Source organism: Cygnus atratus, chromosome 22, assembly GCF_013377495.2.
Source record: "Cygnus atratus isolate AKBS03 ecotype Queensland, Australia chromosome 22, CAtr_DNAZoo_HiC_assembly, whole genome shotgun sequence".
In the NCBI taxonomy this organism is placed as follows: Eukaryota; Metazoa; Chordata; class Aves; order Anseriformes; family Anatidae; genus Cygnus; species Cygnus atratus.
The window spans coordinates 4,735,667-4,754,753 of NC_066383.1; the positions used below are offsets into that span (position 1 = coordinate 4,735,667).

General features: G+C 49.3%; 2 protein-coding genes across 10 annotated transcripts; both read right to left on the reverse strand.

Annotated features, from left to right (window-relative positions):
* Positions 1-957: 957 nt before the first annotated feature.
* Positions 958-8,168, reverse strand: LOC118252549 (TLC domain-containing protein 5-like). 8 transcript variants are annotated; one of them, XM_050715028.1, is made up of 4 exons: positions 7,953-8,168; positions 7,147-7,225; positions 5,222-5,421; positions 958-4,799 (listed from the first exon to the last, which is right to left on the reverse strand). In XM_050715028.1, the coding sequence occupies exons 3-4, from the start codon at positions 5,418-5,420 to the stop codon at positions 4,261-4,263; spliced, it is 738 nt and encodes a 245-aa protein (XP_050570985.1). In that variant the 5' UTR covers position 5,421; positions 7,147-7,225; positions 7,953-8,168; the 3' UTR covers positions 958-4,260. The 8 variants fall into 8 exon arrangements, 5 of the variants coding, with proteins under 5 accessions (XP_050570985.1, XP_035411840.1, XP_050570984.1 ...); XR_007709101.1 differs by lacking the exon at positions 7,147-7,225 and having other exon boundaries at positions 965-3,460; positions 4,058-4,799; XR_007709102.1 differs by lacking the exon at positions 7,147-7,225 and having other exon boundaries at positions 965-3,460; positions 4,054-4,799.
* Positions 8,169-10,031: 1,863 nt separating this feature from the next.
* On the reverse strand, positions 10,032-13,480 carry LOC118252548 (TLC domain-containing protein 5-like). 2 transcript variants are annotated; one of them, XM_035555944.2, is made up of 3 exons: positions 13,378-13,480; positions 12,778-12,977; positions 10,032-12,133 (listed from the first exon to the last, which is right to left on the reverse strand). In XM_035555944.2, the coding sequence occupies exons 2-3, from the start codon at positions 12,971-12,973 to the stop codon at positions 11,595-11,597; spliced, it is 735 nt and encodes a 244-aa protein (XP_035411837.1). In that variant the 5' UTR covers positions 12,974-12,977; positions 13,378-13,480; the 3' UTR covers positions 10,032-11,594. The 2 variants fall into 2 exon arrangements, with proteins under 2 accessions (XP_035411837.1, XP_035411838.1); XM_035555945.2 differs by having other exon boundaries at positions 12,778-12,974; positions 13,378-13,442.
* Positions 13,481-19,087: the final 5,607 nt, after the last annotated feature.

Genomic DNA, 19,087 nt, shown 5'->3' on the forward strand with positions numbered 1-19,087 from the left:
ACATAAAATGAAATAAATTGGGTGGGAGTCAGATGTCACTCTTCACAGTGAAGCACCTTTGCTCATGAACTTAAGACTAGCTTCTAGTGTGTAACTTGGAAGTTGTGAAACTGGGAAGATGCTCGCAGCTCCAAAGCAAAGCTGCAGAATGTTACTGTACTTTCTTCTCCGATTGCAGACTACCTCAGAGGTTAAACAAACTCCCAGGATAAATTATTGCAGTCCCTGACACCACTTCACCATGCAGCCAGGCTGCTTGTAGAGTGTTAAACAGGCCAGGAACTCTAGAGGACTCAACACTACACAGCTGCTCCCCAGTGCTGGAAGATTTTGAGGTAGATTTAGGGTTACGCTCAAACAAAATTCACTTAACTGTTCATAGAAAACAGACTCTGGCATGATTGATCTCTGGCAAAATACTGTGCCCGTAAGCAAGGCAGAGTTGGTTCTGCGTCTGCATAGTGCCTGGGTCTCTCACTGAAATCACCACTCTGACAGAAACATTTTCCTCTCCTCCTGTTTCAGAAGCACCATTTGAAGAGAGCTTTTCAAAGGAACGCACAACTTTCTAAATGACTTTTGATGAAGATGTTCCCCGTGTTGCTGGCTTTCCAAGTGCCAAGCTATTGCATTAAGGGCAGAAGCAACCCCCGTGTGAACAGATCTGAGCCCTGCGCAGCATCTTCGTGGCAGCTCGCACCTCCCACGGCAGATTAAGTGACAAAGTGCCTGGGGAGCTTTGTGGCACGAACAGAACAGGATGTACACAGCTCCCTGCAGCTGCACAGACCTGCAGTTTCTCTCTGGCTCCGAGTGAAAGCAGCCCCCCAGCATGTAAGCAATACCCTGGCAAGCACACGGAGTGACAGACCAGCACCTCTCAGCCCCCAGCTTTGTTCAATGCCAACTCATGCAGCAATCCACAGAAGAACTCCATTAAAAGACGGAAACCAAATTCCTCATATAATTAAATAATCTTTATTTTATAAAACATAATACAAAGCATCTACACCATTCACTGGTGGAACATTAGTTGCTATTACACAGTAATGCAAACACAAGTCATTATATCACACTAGTTCTGCAGTTTCCTTTTACACTTGCTGCAGGCACCATGGACAAGCCTGAGGACAGGTCCCTCCATGTGCTCCACAGCTTACAGGTTCTTCTTCTTCTTGGGTCTGTGATTCTATGCTGGAGCCCACCAGACAGACTACAAAGCCTTGCTCTGCGACATCACTGCTAGCTCTACCTCACAGAGCCATTCCTAACTGCTTTTTTGTTTTTTGGTGCCTTTGCTTAACTTCTAAAGCCTCAACATTGATCACTGAGCCCTGCTTCTTCCAACCCAGTTCCCCCCAGTTCATAGAAGGGGGCTCCCTCAGCCATTAAGTGCATTGCCTTTCTTAATATTTTCACGCAAGGTGCTTCACAGATACCTGCAGTCACTAACTGGCATCCTTATTCTCCATTCCTACCCCGGCAGGCTGCGCACAGAAGGGCTACAGCCACGCATTAAGCTGCGCACCAAATCTCACCAGAGTTTGGGATCCGAATCATCAAGTCTGCTCAGGAAACTGCTCCTGCTGGGCAAGACAATTGCACTGAGAAATGAACGGCCTCCGTTTTCAGCTGTGCTTCCTCAGGACCTGCTGCTGAAAGCCCTCCCTGCGATCTTAGCCCTTATTCCCTGGTCAGGCTGGCTGCCGAAACTCTTCTGACTCCAGATTTGATGCAGTCCTCAGTAGGGAACGCCCACCAGACATCCTTTCTTTAACCTGGGAGTCTAGCTGAACAAGAAGGACCTGGGCTCATTTTTACATGGATGTCTAGCTCACTTGTTTCGACTCCTATCCATAAGCACCGCTGCAAAGCACCTTGGACTCGTGCTTTTAAACAAGCCTGATGCTGGGAAGTGTCATGTTCAGATTAGAAATAACTTAATATGGGCCACAGAGAGAAGTGCTTCACTCCGAGCAACAGCAATTCGCCTTTATACAGCACAGCTTGACAGAGACCACCAAGCTTTCATCAAAGGTGGCTTAGGGTTAACAGATGGAAACGCCCCACGAGGTAGCTGAACATTGTACCCGCTTCACAAGGGGGGTAAGCTGAGGCAAAAAGGCTCCTTGACACATCCCACGCCCGCAGCAGAGCTGGGAAAGAACCAGCGAGCCCTGACTAGCCCTTCTTGCCTCCCTCCAAGGCAGTCACATCGCCGCGCTGTGCCGAATGAGTCAAGTTTGGGTTGAAGGACCAGCTCACCACCAGCCGGCTCTGCTGATCGGAAGCCCTTTGGCTGCAACAGGCAAGGCTGGCAGCAACATGACAGCCCTGGTGCTGAGTACAGAGCTTAAAGAACACATAGGAAAACAAACGCCAGCAGCTGCCAGCTGGGCAGCAGGTTTTCTTCCTGTAAATGGGACCAGATAATTAACATCTTTTCTCCCAGACAAGTACGCTTTTCTGCTTAAAAAATGCCAGATTCTGTGCCTCTCATTTCTTTAATTATTGGGCTATAAAGTAAGTCTCCCTTACCCTGTAAATGTTCACTTTCATAAAGTGAACCAGATCTAATCAGGAAGAGAGAAGTGAATTTAAAGCCCAGAGGTCAAAGCATCAATGCAGATGAAGAAGAGTCCAGATTAGGTCTCTGGCTTGAAGAGGGCATAGGACAGATCTGGAGCTGGGTGTCTCTCCCACCCTAACTAGCAGGTTTTGAAGCTGTATCCTGGCTACTCTTTAACCAAAAATTCCAGTTTGGATCTGAGGAAACACTCTTGTCAAAACTGTTATCTATGGACCTTGGGAAAAATATTAATGTTCATTTCAAGTGAGCTGTATTTATACCACCACCTACAGTCCTCCACTGTCTTTAAACGCTGGGACGGACTCTGGGTTCAGACACAGCGACAGGAATCCGGAAGGACACCTTCAAGAACAACAAAAATACACAGCCTTTACTACAGATTGGGTTCTGCACCCTGTTCCCTTTAGGCTGCCAGTAATGGCAAGTACAGATTATTCTGTAGTGATCTGCAAACACTCCATACATTTACTGCTCTCGTTTTTAGAAGTTACAGCTTGGGGAAAGTATTTGACAGTCTCAGGACAAGCCATTGGGTCTCAGGCTTGCTCCACACCATGCCTGCATTTAGGCCAAAAAATAAAGCAGAGGGAAATTTGCCGTTCTGCAGACACAGCAGTGCTGGGCCCGTGTTGGAGGTCAGAAAACCACTTACTGACAAGTCCTGATGGGGCTCCTCATAAAGGAGAGTGTTGGTCACTCACGGAGCTAGGAGCAGTATTTAGAGGGCGTGGGCAGAGCTTTAACAGTCAGGAGTGAAGAGGAGGAAAAACGTCACAAAAGCGCTTCCCATCAGGGGCTGCATCTTTGGGTGTGTTCATGGAGCACCGAGTCCTGCAAGGTGCCAGTGCTGACCAGAGCTTCTGGACACTACTGAAAAATAAGTTACCAATACGTTATTAAATAAGTTATTGAAAGGAATTAGAAAGGGTAGGAAAGAGTGACCTACTTAAAATACTGTTCTTTCTAGAGTCACGCTCTAGCTCAACCACCAGAACCACGTCTCCCAAAGGAACCGTGGGGATAATGAACAAAGTGCAGGTAACAACCACCATTTTGCGTTTATATAGCACCTCTCAAGTAAAGATCTGAAAGTGCATAACACAGATGGATCGGCTCCATCACCCCCAATTCACAAATGGGGAAATTAGGCACAGAGTTAGAGAGTTAAGTGACTTGCCCAAGGTCACATAACAAGTTGGTGGAAGAGCCAGGAATCCCAACTCCCACGAAACACTAAAACATACTCCTTCCTAGCAGTAGGTAGTCACTCCAGCTGTCTAGACTGTACAGGACACTGAACATCAACATCTAGCATTATTTTCTCCTCTCTTCCAAGACCATAGCAATGCTGAAGGAGTTAGCTGCTAACACTGCTATTTACACCTGCACTGCTGGACCAGTTACGGTTAGTCAGTAAAATTAGCCCTTCTTTCACTCCTATCATTTAGCGTATGTTTACGTACACACCGAGCTAGCCTCTGCCAGGCCAAACACTGCAGATCCGATGAATCCATGGCACAGCTCCATGGATTTCGATGGAGTTATGCCAGGGATAAATTTGGCTCCAGAATTGCTAACGTGCGTTGGCTCCTCTCCCGACAGTGGCATCTCAGGCATGATCCCCTTCCTGCCAGACCGTGAACTCGAGGAAGTTTTTACTCAGCATCCAGTCAGTGGTTTTTCAGATGTCCGTTCGTTTTCAAGTACGGCTCCTCACTCCTCCGACTCCTCCAAGCGTGGTACTTCTTCATGCTCTTCCTCCTAGCGAAGCAACAGATGCTGACCATGAAGACCCAGGAGACAGCGTACATGATGACGCCACCCAGCTTGATGTACCACCTGGGCTTGGGAGAGGCGAGCTCACAGTACATCAGCCAGGCCCCCACTCCGATCCGCACCCCGGTGAAGAGGACCACGAAGAAGAAGTCCACCACGTCGCCTGTGAGGCTATGGTAACACCCCGTCTCCTTCAGGAACCAGCGGGCTTGCAACAGCGGGTTCGTGATCTCACTGCCGAAGATGACAGCGTTGACCTCTGCGGCCGACTCCCCGAGTGCCAGGGATGCTGTGATGCCCAGGATGCTCACCAGGTGGTGGGCCAGCATCAGGGCACCCTCTGTCTGGAAGTACACACACCAACAGAGGTCGAAGAGGAAGTAGCCCAAGCTAAGGCACAGCCCGTGTACCTGGAGAGTTGTGTTTGGTGATCCTGAAACACAGAGACACCGGGGAGAGCTTTAGAGCAAGGAGGCAACAAGCAGGCAGGTTCTGAGACGGGGAAAGGGGATTCACCTTCAGCACAGGCAGGCTGATATTGTCCTGTACTGGTCACAGCTCCATCAGAGAAGTCAGACGAGCCACAATACTACAGTTGTTAGTCCAACAGCTGCACCCATGTAATGGCCACACGACGTGATCGCACGCTCTGCCAGATTGCAGCTGGGGGGAGGCATTATGCTAGCAAAATACAGCCCCAGTCCCCCCTTTTCTCTAGTGCCTTCAACCACAAAGCACCTCAGATATCACTGCAACCAACATTCCTCATGTGGGCTAGGTATCAAGGCAACAGGAAAATCCCACCTTGTGCTGTCACCCACAGGGGGGGCTCAGGACCACAAACTCACCACTTACCTGGGTGACTCAAAGGCCAGGGGCCGTCGATGAAGCCAATGTAAGCAGAGAGACAGGTAGCGAGGATGCCGTGGGTCAGCGTGACCAGCCTGCAGCTCCATTCGTAACTCCGGTGCTTGTAGCGATGGCAGAACCAAGCGTAGAGGGAGAGCCAGGCAAGCAGGCTGCAGGCTACTCGCAGGGGCAGGGCGAACAGCATCCTGACACGGGAACAGAAGGACAAAACGCATCAGAAGGTCTCGCCTTCAACAACGTTAGCACAACCCTGTAGAGCATTTCACCAGCAGCCACCCCAGCACTGCGCATACAGGTTTTTTTCTGATGGTGGTGTTTGTTCCTGACAATTTTTTTTTTTTCCTGCAGAGGTACTGCAGTTTCTCTGGAGAAAGGCCCACACAAATGAGCACTATTCTTGACAATTTGGGCAGACTCATCATGGGTACAGCAGCACACAGACCCCACCAGCACCACCTCAACTATGAGGCTGCACTGAAAGCAATACCTTGTAAGACAGTGAGTTCCTAGCTCACTGTACAGAAAACACGTCAGAATTTGGTAACGCACCTCAGATGACTTCCCCAACCAGTCTACAGTGCAGGATCTGCTGGGATATTTTAGTGCTCCTCTGCACTGCCTGAGGGGCAGGCTGAGGAGCTCCACATCTAGCGACAAGGCTTTGATCCAGAGCTACTCCAGCCCCTTCATTTTTCTTCCCTGCCCACGTAGTCTGCACTTCAATGTTCTGCTTGCGTTGCCCCACCAGACCTACTTATTCCATCTGCTGTTTGCTAGCCTGGCTCCTCCTCTCCTGAAACAAAAACCAGGAAACCCCCAAAAACACACAAGTCTCTTGCTAGATCCACTGCTAATCAACCTTCCCAGTGCTGCAACACCATCTGCAAGTGGGTCAACAGAAACACAACGGCATCGCCTACCGGAATTTAACCTTCCAGCACTAACACGTTTCAGGACAGTTTGGAAACAAACTGCTGTGAGGTCCCCTTGTCCTCCCAGGGAAACCTCCTGTGGAGCAACCTATGTTCATGCTTCTTCACAAGCAGAACAAAGTGGCCGACCGTGGCAGGGAGCAGCCAAGCACTCACACTGCCACTCTCCCACCCATCGCTGCTCTCCCCAGGTGCCCCCTGTCCCTCCTCGCACTTCCCTGTGCAAGGCGTTGCACGCTGCCTCCTCCAAAGTCTGCGCTCAGGAGGTTCAGAAAAGCAATGTGCAGAGGAGTGGGACAAGGCAAAACACACTGAACTCTCCTACCTGCAGACTTCATGTCATTTTTTCTGGCACCAAGATCTCCAAATCTTTTTGATGCAAAAGAATTAGCAGCTACACCCAGAAAGATTTTTTCCAACAGTACTTTTATGTCTTCCCTCACTGTGCGATACCGAATCTCTCTAACAAACAGAAAAAACACTGCCATAAGAAAATTACAACACATAACTCATCTGTGGAGGACACTGCACCTATTGCTAAAAGCTCCCCAAAGTTGTAATACTCTAATATCTACTTCTCATTCATGTTTATAAAAGCTCTCCAAGAAATACAAGATACATATCATTATTTCTGAGCATTCAGGGAAGTGCAACAAAAGAAGCTGAGTCATGCTCAGGGCCACGCAGGTTTCCAGTTGTGCTGCAGCCAAAGCACCGCTGGTCCTGGGGCTTGCTGAGCACCATGGCTGGGGAACACCGAGAGGACACGCGCGGTGCGGAGTCAGAGGTGCAGCTCCCGACCTTCCTGCCTGGCCTGTTTCAAGTGTTACCAGGCATGACTTAGGAGGCTGGATAAACAAAACCATTATGCTTTAATGGGCCTCGGGAACACGGGGAGATGAAAAAAGGATGTGATTAACTGCTCTGACTGGGCGTTTCCATTGGTATCCCTGGTACCCGAGGCCCGTATGCACTCACAGTCGGGGTAAGGCAGGAGGAATCCTGATGTGACAGAAGGGACTGACGGGCTGAGGAGCCTGCTGGAAGGACACCTGACCTGCAAAATAGGGCAAAAAGCCTGCTGGAAGGATACCTGATCTGCAAAATAGGGCAATAAGCCTGCTGGAAGGGCACCTGTACCTGCAGAAGGGGGCAAGCATCTCGAGGTGTTTTCCACACCTACACTTGAAAAAATTATTTCTGTCTTTCCCCAGGAAAAAAAAGGAGGGAGCTTTCTTCCTATTACACATCAAAGCTCAACGCCTGTCATTAACATGTATAACATATATTTTATCTGCCAGTTATGCCTCTCACTGCACACTGAAAAGGGCAAAACCCTTTAAAACAGGCGGTAATCATATTGTTATCCATACCACCCCTTTAGAAGAAGCAGCACCGTTTGCATTATCAGCAGCGCTGGGGCCACGAATAAAAGCAGAACAATCAACCGCACCTCAAATCCCAGCCCTATTCACCCCAAAAGAGCTTAAACCCCTGACAGACATCTCTAGAAAAGTATCACCTCCTCCTTTTTCTAAAAAAAAAATAAAAAAATAAAAAAAAAAAAAAGGAGAAAACACCCCATCACCACCCCGCAACCGCGCACAGGCCCTGTCCCCACCAGCCCCCGGAGGCCCCGCCGCGGGCCTCGCCTCAGCGCTCCCCGGCCTGGCAGCGCCCGGAGCCGGCTGCCGGAGCCAAGCGAGGCTGGGGCTGCAGGGCCGGGGTGGTGGAGGGCCTTTGGGGGTCCCCCCAGCCCTACTGGGGCCTCCCCACGAACCCACCTGCGGGAAGCGGCTCGGCCGCCGCCGCGGCTGCTAGGCCACACTCCGTGCCTGCGAAGAGAAAGCAGCGGCCGAGGGGCGCCCGCTGGCGGGGCGGAGGGACGGCAGCTGGCCCCGGGGAAAGGGCCCTGTGCTCGCCCCCAGACCCTCAGCCCCAGTGAGGGCTGGCTGGGGTCAGGGCTTTGGCTCCCCCAGGTCCGCTCAGGCCTTGGTTTCGGTGGTCAGCGAGGTGTTGCTCGCAGAGTGAGGCAGCCACAAGGCACGCACGGAGCATCCCTTCGGCCTGCGGGCACGGGAGATGAGCCCCACGCACCCACAGCATCACTCATCTCGCATCCCAAAGATAACAGGTACGGCCACAGCCGCGTCTTGCTCGCATCCAGGCGGGAGGGGGATGTGAGCCGGCTCTCCTGCAGGAGTTGCCAAACTGCAGCAGCGTGAAGGTAGCATATCCCGCAGGGTTTGTCGCCAGCACAGCGCGGAGCATGCAGCTTCAGCAGGCTGGGAAAGCACACGCCCCTGCCCTAAGCCTACCCTCCCAGCCTCTGCTTATGCAGCAGTTACAAAGCCTGGTAATTTCTTCTCACTGCAAGCATTCGGCACAAACACACCTCTTTTCCACCTGCCTCCCCCCCCCCCAAACAAGAGCAGCAAAACAGGGCACTTCAAGTAGCTCACAAAAAATCTTCCTCCGACCAGCAGACTTATTTCTTTCTTAACTTTCAATCAAAGCAATCTCTCACACCCTGGATTAGTATGTATTTTCATCCTGTAGGGTTTTACCTTTTGAAATACAAATGGTGGGAGCGTCTTGTCAGCCTCTCATGACACTTGTAACCATCCTGTTTTCAGCTGGGTATCTCTCTATCTCACCTTTCCAGTTCAAGCCAGGCACAGGTTCCTATTGCTACGAGACGCTCATCCTTCTGCTATTTCAACACGACATCCTTACTAGCATTAATAGCACATTTGTTTCTCTGACAAATCTTAGGTCTCATCTTGCTTTCCTCCGCCTTTGCTGGACCAGGCACCAGGCCAGCCCTAATAGCCTCAATGACAAATGAGACAAAGCTGTTCTGACATTCAGTTTAGGATAAAGAACAGCATGGATACACAGAAAGCTATAGGACTAACATTGACTCATGATGCAGAAACTGAGCAGGCAGGAAGAACAGCAGAGATGGTCACAAAAGAACAGTCAAAGTCTCAAGAAGGCAAGGACTGTTTACTGCCAGAGGTGGTATAAGAGGAGGGTTTTTTTGTGTGTTTTTGTTTTTAAGATCATATGATGTGAAACATTTGTGTACAGTGAGATACAAGGTGGCAAGCTAAGTCACCTCCCAGTGGACTGTACCAGAAATTAGGTGTAGTTTCTACACTAATTTTCTTGTTTGCTTTGTGCAGAGTCAGCTGTTTAAATAGGCAGGCTGAGTTGCACTGTCTTATTTTGCCTGCAGATGAATAGCATTCAGCAAAACAGCTCAGGACAGGAACCTCTGCTAACAGTTATTTGCACACTACTACCCATTATAGTATGGCTATACCCTTGCTCATCAGTAAGTTCTTCCTTTTCTTCTTTCCCTACCTATTCTAACAAAAGCTTATAGCACCAAGAGGGTCACAGGATTTATTAGCTTACCTTCACTTGGAAACTATTTGTCCAAAAATGAGCTGAGAATATACAGCAGCAAAGGCACTGGTGCTGCAGAGAAGCTGCCTAGGAAGTAGGCCACGTCCAGAATTTAACAGGAGCTCCATGACCCACTGCCCATCAAGAGCAAGCACTGCCTGACTCATTGGCAAGGCAGGTTATGGGTTCATTAGTCACAACTGTGAGCTTCAGCTGACCCTCATCCATCCTCCAGACCTCAAGCCAGAGCCCATGGCTCTGCCCAGGCTTGTTTGCCCACCAGTTCTCTCCTTCCCAAGCTGCACAAAAGGGCACGAGCCAGAGCTTTGCCAGTGACTACTGGCCTTGGCATGCTTAGCCTTCCCTCAAGCCTGCTTTGCTCAGGGAAAGCTTCAGTTGCCCTCCTCAAGACACAGAACAAAAAAAAAAATTACAGCAATTGTTTCTTTTTAAGAAGAGAACATAACTTTATTGGAATTCTCATCACTCAGGGGAGTTTTCACAAGACCACAGTGACTCCAAGAGCTGCCACCTCACCAGGCCCCCACAGCCACACTGGAGACCCATCAGGAACGCAAGCTTCCTGCCTTTCTGACCATATTAACCTGCTTCCTTGCCTGGATTCACAACTGCAATGCATTCAGGGGGCACCTCTAAAGTTACTTCATGCCATTTAATCTCTCCAGACACCTTCCTGCAGCCCCCAGCTGAGGCAGGTATCAGCACCACACAGGACAGGAGGTATGGAGCTGGTGGGACCACCCCACCACAGCAGCACTGCCACCGCTCCCCTCCTGTGGCTCTGCAGCAGGAAGAGAAAGTGCCACACAAGCAGCCTCAGGGCTCCCTAGCTCCATGAAGATGCTCTTCTCAGTAAAGTCTTCAAAAGCAGGAGGGAAGGAAAGGCAACCAGCCTCGCTAAGCCTGAGGGGAACTCAAGGCCATTTGTTTTCCAGCTGTAAACAAGGCTTTTATGGGAGGGTGGAGGTCTGAACTGCAGCCTCAGAATGAGGGAAATTCACATTAAAACCCCAGGAGAAAGTCAGAACACAATTCTGAGAGGTAAAGACGACAATAGAACCGGTCCATACTCTGAGACCTGCTGGTATGGAGCAGATGTTACACTGAGATCTGCCTAAATGTCACTGTCACCACTGAAAACATAGGCACTTGCTGGACTCTTGTTGGCCTCGCATTCAGCTTAAGTGGTCTGTAATAAGTCAGTCCCAGAACAGAGAGCAGCCAGAGAGGACTCTGATCTATCATCTCTCACACAAAAAGTGCCTACTTAAAGAAAAATAATAATCCAAGACTAGGCAAACACCTGCTTATGGAGTTTATCAGCACAAGTCTAATTCTGGATTCCTGTTTGCAAGGAACAGGGCCTTGTAAGTGCCAGAGTCAAACTCAGGGAAGTCACAGTGCTCTAAGATCAATATCTGCTTGAATGCAAGTATTTAAATAATAATAAAAAAAAGAAATGTATCATTAAAAACAATGAGGTAAAACATTGCCTCACCCTCAAGTGCCATCGCTTCACGCAGAGGACAATTCCACTGTACCCCTACAAGCACTTCTCTCTGGTTCGCAAGCTTTCTTCCAAGCACTAGGTCCAGTTTCTGGATTAGGGAAGAGTGAGGCTGAGTAAATCCTGGTTAGGTCACCCCCCTACCCGGTTCCACCAACAAGGGGATGGGATTTTCCTGATTAGACTTGCTGGCCCTACACCCTAGTTGCAGATCGGTTAGGCCCAGCATTAGTGCGCTGCTAAAGGCTGCGCCACTGCTGGAGAACGCAGGGAACCACAGGTCAGCAGACATGCTAAATTCCTCACATTTCCACTTAAGTCCCCTTTCTATCAGCTTTTCTGCACACCTGATTCATCTTCTCTGTGGGTGGCAGAAAGCTGCAAGTGCTCAAAAGCCAATTCTGTGCCACTTTCAGGAGTTCTTGTCACCGAAATGGGCCTCAGGAGCCAGAAGCTACCCCAAGGGCCCCTTCCACAACCACAATTAGTGAGCTGTCAGGTGCCCATTCGTTTTCACAGGGGCATTCATACTCCTCAGGCTTGTCCAGGAAGGGAATTTCTTCAACATTTTCCTCCTCACGAAGTGGCAGATCTCAACCATGAACCCCAGAGATACAAGGTACATGGTCAGGCCCCCAGCCTTGAGGAGCCAGCTGGGCTGAGGGGACGCCAGCATCGCGTACATGATCAGAGCTCCCCCCGCGATGCGCAGCACCAGGAAGAGGAGCACAAAGAAGAAATCCACCACCTCTCCCAGCAAGGTGTGGTAGCGGCCCATTTCCCGCAGAAACCAGCGGGCCTGCAGCAGGGGGTTGGTGATCTCACTAACAAAAACAACTGCATTGACTTCCGTAGCAGACTTGCCGAGCCCCAGCACCATGATCAAGCCACAGATGCTCAGCGTGTGGTGGAGCAGCATGAGGTCCCCCTCTGTCTGGAAATACAGGCACCAGCCCAGGTCAAAGATGAAGTAACCCAAGGTCAGGGCCAGCACGTGGATCTGAAGAGGTGTGTTTGGTGAACCTGGAATGAAAGACACACATGAGATTGGGGTATTAAATAAGACATACTTCTACAATACATAGCAAACAGGTGGTCAGCATGCCTCTTTCCTCCTTGCTTTCTGTGGTTATCCTACAGGCCATGAACCAGGACACCTGGCTCTGCTCTCCCTTCAGACTTCAGCCCGCCCACAAAACCCAGGCAGGTCATCCCATCCTGGCACACATGGCTTCTCCTTTTCTCTCCACCCTTTTAGGAAGCAGGATATGAGAGCCTGACCCCATCAGCAGAGCAATGTGAGATTTAATGATAGAAAAGAACAAACCCACAGTCAAGTGCCAGCAGTTATTATACCCTTCAAGACGTGAACAGCATTTAGTTTATTCTCCGCTTTGCCACACCTAGCAGTAATAGCACCATAAATTCAGCCTGAAAGTCTTCAGTAAGTATATGGATAGACCAGCAGCAAGATTAAAAATAAAAAGCGTTAAGAGCTGGAGAACAAGCAGGGGAGTTGAACAAAGTCTTGCCATGCCCCACAAACATACAAATAAAAGAACAGACAGCAAAGTCAGCCAGATTCCCACTCCATTTGGGCAGAACCAGAGGAGTCACGTCCCCAGCGGATGACAAGGATGTGTGTCAGGGTAAGACTCCAAACATACCTGCATGGGTCAGAGGCCAGGGCCCATCCAGAAGAGCAACGTAGCCCGAGAGGCAGGTGACAGCCACCCCGTGCAGCAGGGTGACCAAGCGGCAGCTCCACTCCCAGGAGCGGTGCTTGTGCCAGCGGCAGCAGGCAGCATACAGGGACAGCCAGGCCACCAGGCTGCATGCCACCTCGAGAATGACGGACACCATCCTGCTGAAGGCAGAGAAAGAGAGTTGTGAGCACAGCAGCTCCAGCACCGAGGGGTGATCATCTGGCCCTGCTTACTCATGTGGAAAAAACCCAGGGAGAAAGAAAAAAAAAAAAAAAAACGAGAGGAAAAAAAACTCAACAAGCCACATGCAAGCAACCAAAAAGGTCCCAAACATGCTTCACACCCTTGCCATGAGCACAGCACCCTGCTGCACAGAGCTAGACCCCCTTTAGCACCATTTCCCTGCGCACCCTTCCTCGTTCCCACAGCCCTAACACCAGTGGGAACAAACACGGTCCCACAGCCCCCAAAGCATCCCCAAGCCCCCTGCCCTGCTCGGACACCGCTGGAACCCCCAGGGAAGGGACCCCCGGTCGGGGACAGCCCCCTCTGGCTCCTTACCGAGCTCGGGGCCCGGAGCTGCCTCTGCGGGACCGGCTGCGGGCTCCGGGAGCGCCCGGGGAGGCGGTGCTGGGGCTCCCCGAGAGGTTTTTATCCTCCCCCGGTCCCTCCCTGCTCCCCGCCCCCGGCCGGCACCTCCTGCCCCTCCGCTGCCCTGCCCCGGGGGGAAAGGGGTCGCGGGGGTAAATCGGGAGAGGTTTTTGGGGAGCCTCCTTCCAGCCTCCTCACCGCAAGAGTCCCGGGCTCTGGTTTGGCAGCTTTGCGTCCTAATGGAGGCGAAGAAAGCACAGAACGAAGGTGGCTCAGGCAAGTAGGGGAGGTGCTTTTGTCTTTTTTCTTTCTTTTTTTTTTTTTTTTTAAGCGTTCTGGAGTCCCTGTTTAAGTTTCGTGCGTGGTTTGGTGGAGGTGACTGCATGGAGGGAGGAGGAAGAGGAGGAGGAGGAGAGGGGAGAGGAAGAGGCAGGATGCGGGGAATGGGGCGAGCAATGGGGCAAATGATGGGGCAAATGATGGGGGAGCCGAGCACCAGGGCAGGGGGTTGTACCATGAAGGGCTGCACAGCCTCCAGGTCCTTGTGGTGAGCTTGGAGTCAGTGCCGTGCTGTTTCTGTTTATTCAATTCGCTTAAAAATCTGCCTGAAGGAAACTCAGTGCCCCCAGCAACCCTAAATCTTCCTACAGCCACTGAGCTCTGTGCAGGGAGTGGAAGCAACCACTGAGAGCTTTAGGTCCTCACCTAAGGGTGCTTTTTTGGGGGGGAGATCCCACTGCAGCTCTAGCCCTGCAGGCTCAAGGTACCCAGACCTATAAAAGTGAGCCTGAATTTAAGCTCAGCTTCTGAAGGCATTGTGTAGGAGTGTTAGGGTTAGGCTCTACACTAATGCTACCAGGAAGGTAAGCCCCAAGGCTGTGAGCATCAGGGATGATGAGGGCACCTGAAGGGAGCATTTAGACACTTAGAAAATGCTCAAAGACACCCTTCGGGTCACGGGGAAAACCGGGAAGGGCAAGGACTGTGCCCTGCTCTCCCTGCTTGCTCTCACTCTTCTCCCAGGTGGAAAGCAGAGGAGGAAAAACAGAGGAATGAACAGAAATACCAACAACAAATTATTCCGTTTCCAACCCTTCCCAGTCTTGCTTGAACTCAGGCACAGCGGAGCAACATGAGTGTGCCAGGAAGGACACAACCTCTGGTTCCTGATATCCCACCCCCTGCCCCTTGCACGCTCTCTCAGAGCTCTGGGGTCGCTGCAGCAGTCGCATGGAAGAGTTGCCCTCGACGTCAGCCGTTAGTACTGGCTTTAGCATCTCCTATGTGCACCCTGACATCTGTCAGCAGAGGGGAAAATGGGGAGGATTTGTTCATATTGCATTCTGAGGATGTCCCTTTAGCTGTCTCTGGCTGAGAAGAGCAGGAGCCCAACTTCCAAAAGCATGCCATGTCCTTGCCCCGATTTTGGTGCTAAGGGGAACCTGGCTCATTTCTCCAGCAAGCTTATGAGTGACCAGACCACGGATAAAAATAAAAGATGAAGGGGGTTGCACCCCTTATGCTTAGAAGCAATAGAGAATGGCCCTGCAGAGATGTTTTTAGATGGGGGACGGCTGACAGCTGGCTCTTCACTCACTCCAGGGGTCCCATCACTGATGTCAGGACTTTCAGCTTGAGTCCTAACGTGGAGGAGCTCTCCTCAAAGAGACGGGCAGGGACGGGGTGCAGAGGCTGCTGTCAGGCACCAGGGCTGCTTCGGCAGCAGGTCAGGTCCAGGACATGGTGGCAGTTCTTACAGCCACCATGAGGCACCTCTGCTTGCGAGCAATTGTTCCCCACGTTGTTTATTTATGGCTGTGGGAGGTGACTCTAGGTCTTGGAAAGCTGGAATTTCCTGCCCTGTGTATTTTTTAATCCCTTAGCTGCTCCTGTGAGATTGGAGCTATTCCTAGAAGACAGGGGAATGAAAACCTTTCCCTTCCAACCGTAGCTATTTCTGAAACAGATAAGCTGCTAGGTTTGTTTTCCTGTTCAGGACTAGTTTATCAATAAACCTGAGAGCCATTTTATTGTGTCGGCAAACCTTCCAGTGGATATCAGCTCTCCTGTTGTGTTTGCACAACACCTGGCACAGCAGGGCTTTGATCTCAGCTGCAATACTGGCGTGCAGGTGCCGCTACCCAGCATCGAAGAACTTTGTAATTGCTCTCCCCACCTTCCAGAATTCCTATTCGAAAATTTACTTAATGCTGCTTTTGTGGGAGCAAATTAAATAGAGGGATTTCTGAAAATAAAATGTTAGTTAACAGCTGGGTTTTGATCTTGATGCATCTTCTGTATATTATAAAAATATATACATGTACAGTAACTTACAAATATACGATTGCAAATAGTAAATTGCCTTTTACTTCCCTGTGTTTTTTTTTTGCTTGTTTATTTTTGGCAAAGAAGCTCACAAACCTCTGAGACCCTTCACCAAGGGTTTAAGCAGACTATCAGCTGCCTCTAAAATCAGTAGCCGAGCTACCAGCTACACTGTTTAAAATTTGCAGGCTAGGGTTATGAAGGCGATCGAAACGGTCACTTCTGAGCTTTTAATTAATTGCTTATAATCTACAAAATAACTGGAGATTTTTCACAATACAAATGAGCTTGAAACCCGAGTTTTTCCCAGCATTAGTATAATAAATGTCTTCTCTGACGGCAGCAGAATCCGCTGTGATGTTCGTCAGTTGTGACCTATGCTGTTTTGCGCAAATTGAGGACTGGGAGGAGGAGAGGATTGTCATCGCCTAATGGGGATTAAGTGGTGTGTCCAAGGTCATGCAGGAAGTGAGTGAATAGGCTGTAAGCTAAGAAAGGCGTCATGAAAGTACAGATTCAGGTTTAAATTCATTCTTCGCTTACACGAGCCTTTACATATTTGTAATAGCCAGAATTTTTAAAAATATTAGAGTCATTGTCTTAGCAGCGTGATGCACGTTTCCAGTATGCAGCAGAGCTTTAGCTTCAAGAATTCTGCATCTTAGCAGGGAGAGGCCACGGCAAGGTCCCTTCGTGCTACCTGAGCACCTTTGTCGTATGGAGCTGGCTTTGAACAAGGATCGGAAAACTATTGCTGACTCCAGGATCTGATTAGGGGTCTTCCTAGCATTCTTAGGGGTCTTTTTAGTGCCACAGCAGGCGACAGCCGCAGCTCTTCTTCAGCCCTGCTCAGAATCCAACCCCTACTGACTTTATTCATAGCCTTGTGGCATGCTCGGTGCAGCCACACGCAAATCGCTTTTCAGGCTGGCATGAAACCCCCAGCCCGGCTGTTTCACGCTCCTGTGCAGGATCCTCAGTGCAGAGGGAGGTGTTTCTATGGAAGGCCTCAGAGGAGAGGCAGCTCCTCCAGGGGGATCACCAGTTTCCCACTTACCACCCACACCTTGTGCTCGGGATGTGCAGCATTGCTCCTCCAAGCCCCCCGGCCACGTGGAGATACTGCTGGAGGATCGCTTCATGGCTGGAGGAGAATTCTCTCCTTAACTCTCAACCAAAAATCCCATGGTTAAGGCACACGGTACAAAAAGCTATCGTTTTTAATTCCTATCAAGAATAATTCCTGTTCCAGTTGCACAGTACTGGTCTGGTAAGGGAGTCCCTGCTATAGGGGGCAATGGGAACCTTAAGGAACCTTAAGCAACGTGCCACAAAAACCCACCCTCGCGGCTGTACCAAACCTGTCAAATCCTTTAGAATAATTGTACCCAAATAATTTGTTTCACATCTCTAAATACAGTTGGAAAGCAATAGAGAACAAGGCTTGAAATCAACCCTCCAAGCATGTAAGAGTATTTAATTAATGGCAGAGAGAAGGGCCAAAGCAATTAGTTAGATGAGTACTTCCCACCTACATTTCTTGCTTTCCCAACAGAAAATGCTTTTTAAACCACAACAGATTTTGTTGCAAAAAATAGAAAGTTTCATTTAATTTTAGTGTTTCCACTGAATAAAAATGCTATGACGAAAATGTTTTAGTTAGAGGTAAATGGGTGATGTGGGGATCCAGGAAACAGGAATACAGTTTCTCCGTTCTTTGTTGCTGTTGCTTTTGATGATGTCAGAACATTTTTTAAAAGTGATTTAATATTTAAAAAGGAAATATTTCTCAAATTCTATTTTTCAAGAAATGTTACCTTAATCTGTTTCAATCCTTTCTCGTTATTATCAGTGTCTGCTTCTATACCACACCACATTGAAGCGACAAATGCAGTTCCACGTACAATGTGCTTGTAGGGCTCAACACTTTGTGTAAAGGTAACTGAGAAACTCTTAAGGTCCACAGACCCATTACTGCAGTAGTGTCATCGCACAGCACTGAAGGAACAGGATAAGAAACAACCGAATCAAATACATTTTTCCCCAAAAGAAGTGACAAAGGATAAATTTTACTTAAAAAAAAAAAAAGCTCACATTTGCCTAAAAAAAAGTAATCAAAAAAAAGAAAGACTACTTCTCAAAAATGTCTATTTACAACCTGTGAACCAAATGCTCATTTACTCTAATTTCACTGAATTAATTACCTGTACCCATTGACAACCTGACCAGGAATTTGTATTACTCAAGTCTACTTTTACAAAATTAAATATCTGCCTCTTTTTAAGAGGAGAGTTGCAAGTAACCACGATTTCCCTGGCGATATGCTGTGACAGCTGAAGCTTCCTACGCTTTGGCCTCTCATGATATTGAGGAACCTTGCACACAAAATCCTCGAGATTCACACCTCAGCAGTACAACCTGTCCCCCAGGAGCGAAGGGCACGCTGCAGGGATCAGGCCAGCTACATCACTTACAATTCAGGACAAACCACAACACAGGCACCCCTCTGCTCCGGAGAGGTTGCTTTCATTTGGTACCAGATAAAGCCCAAAGGATGAATCAAAGAAAGAAGAAGGGGCGGTAAAGATTAATCCTCGTCCCATCAAACCAACACAAACTGCTTTTGTGTTCAGTTGAATCAGAAGTGCACGCAGTGTTTTACGACAGTGACATCCTCCAGCGAGGCCAGCTGTGAGCAATAACAAGACCTGGACACAGATTTTGCAAAAGGAGGCAATTTTTTTTTTAAAGGAAAAAAATAAGAAGGCTCTAAAATACTTTAAAAAAAAAAAAAGAAAAAAAAAGGAAAAGGAAACAAACTTCAGAAACAGGGCAGAAGGGCTCAAAGCAAAGCAGGTTTGGTGGTGGATAAAGCACAGTGCCATTGACCTTGGAAGTCTATTGAAAACCAAAGCTCACGTCTAGACACGGGTCTCTGGTGAAATGAACTGGGTAACCTCGGCTCAGTTTGGGGTTTATGGTACGTGTGCGTGATAGTAACAGCATGACAGACCCTTCTTGTGGGAAGCTCTGAAATGAGTGAGGGGAAAAGAGGGACCTGACACAGAAATCCTTCCAGATCAGGGATTGCCAGGCAATCCGGTGTGAATGCAGAGATTTGCAAGCAGAGGGCAGTGTTTCATGCTAATAATAGTGCTAAGCAAGGGCTCGTTCTCGAAGTGAATGCATGGAAGAGTACTAAAATGTCACTGGTGGTGGTGAGAATCCTTGGGGAAGGTCAGCTGCAGTTTGAGTCCCTGGAGAGTTCTGCTGCTCTGGGCTCCCCTAAACAAGACCTTCATTTGGCAGCAGTTTGAAGGCACTGGAACGCCAGATGTTGCCCCAAGCATTGTTC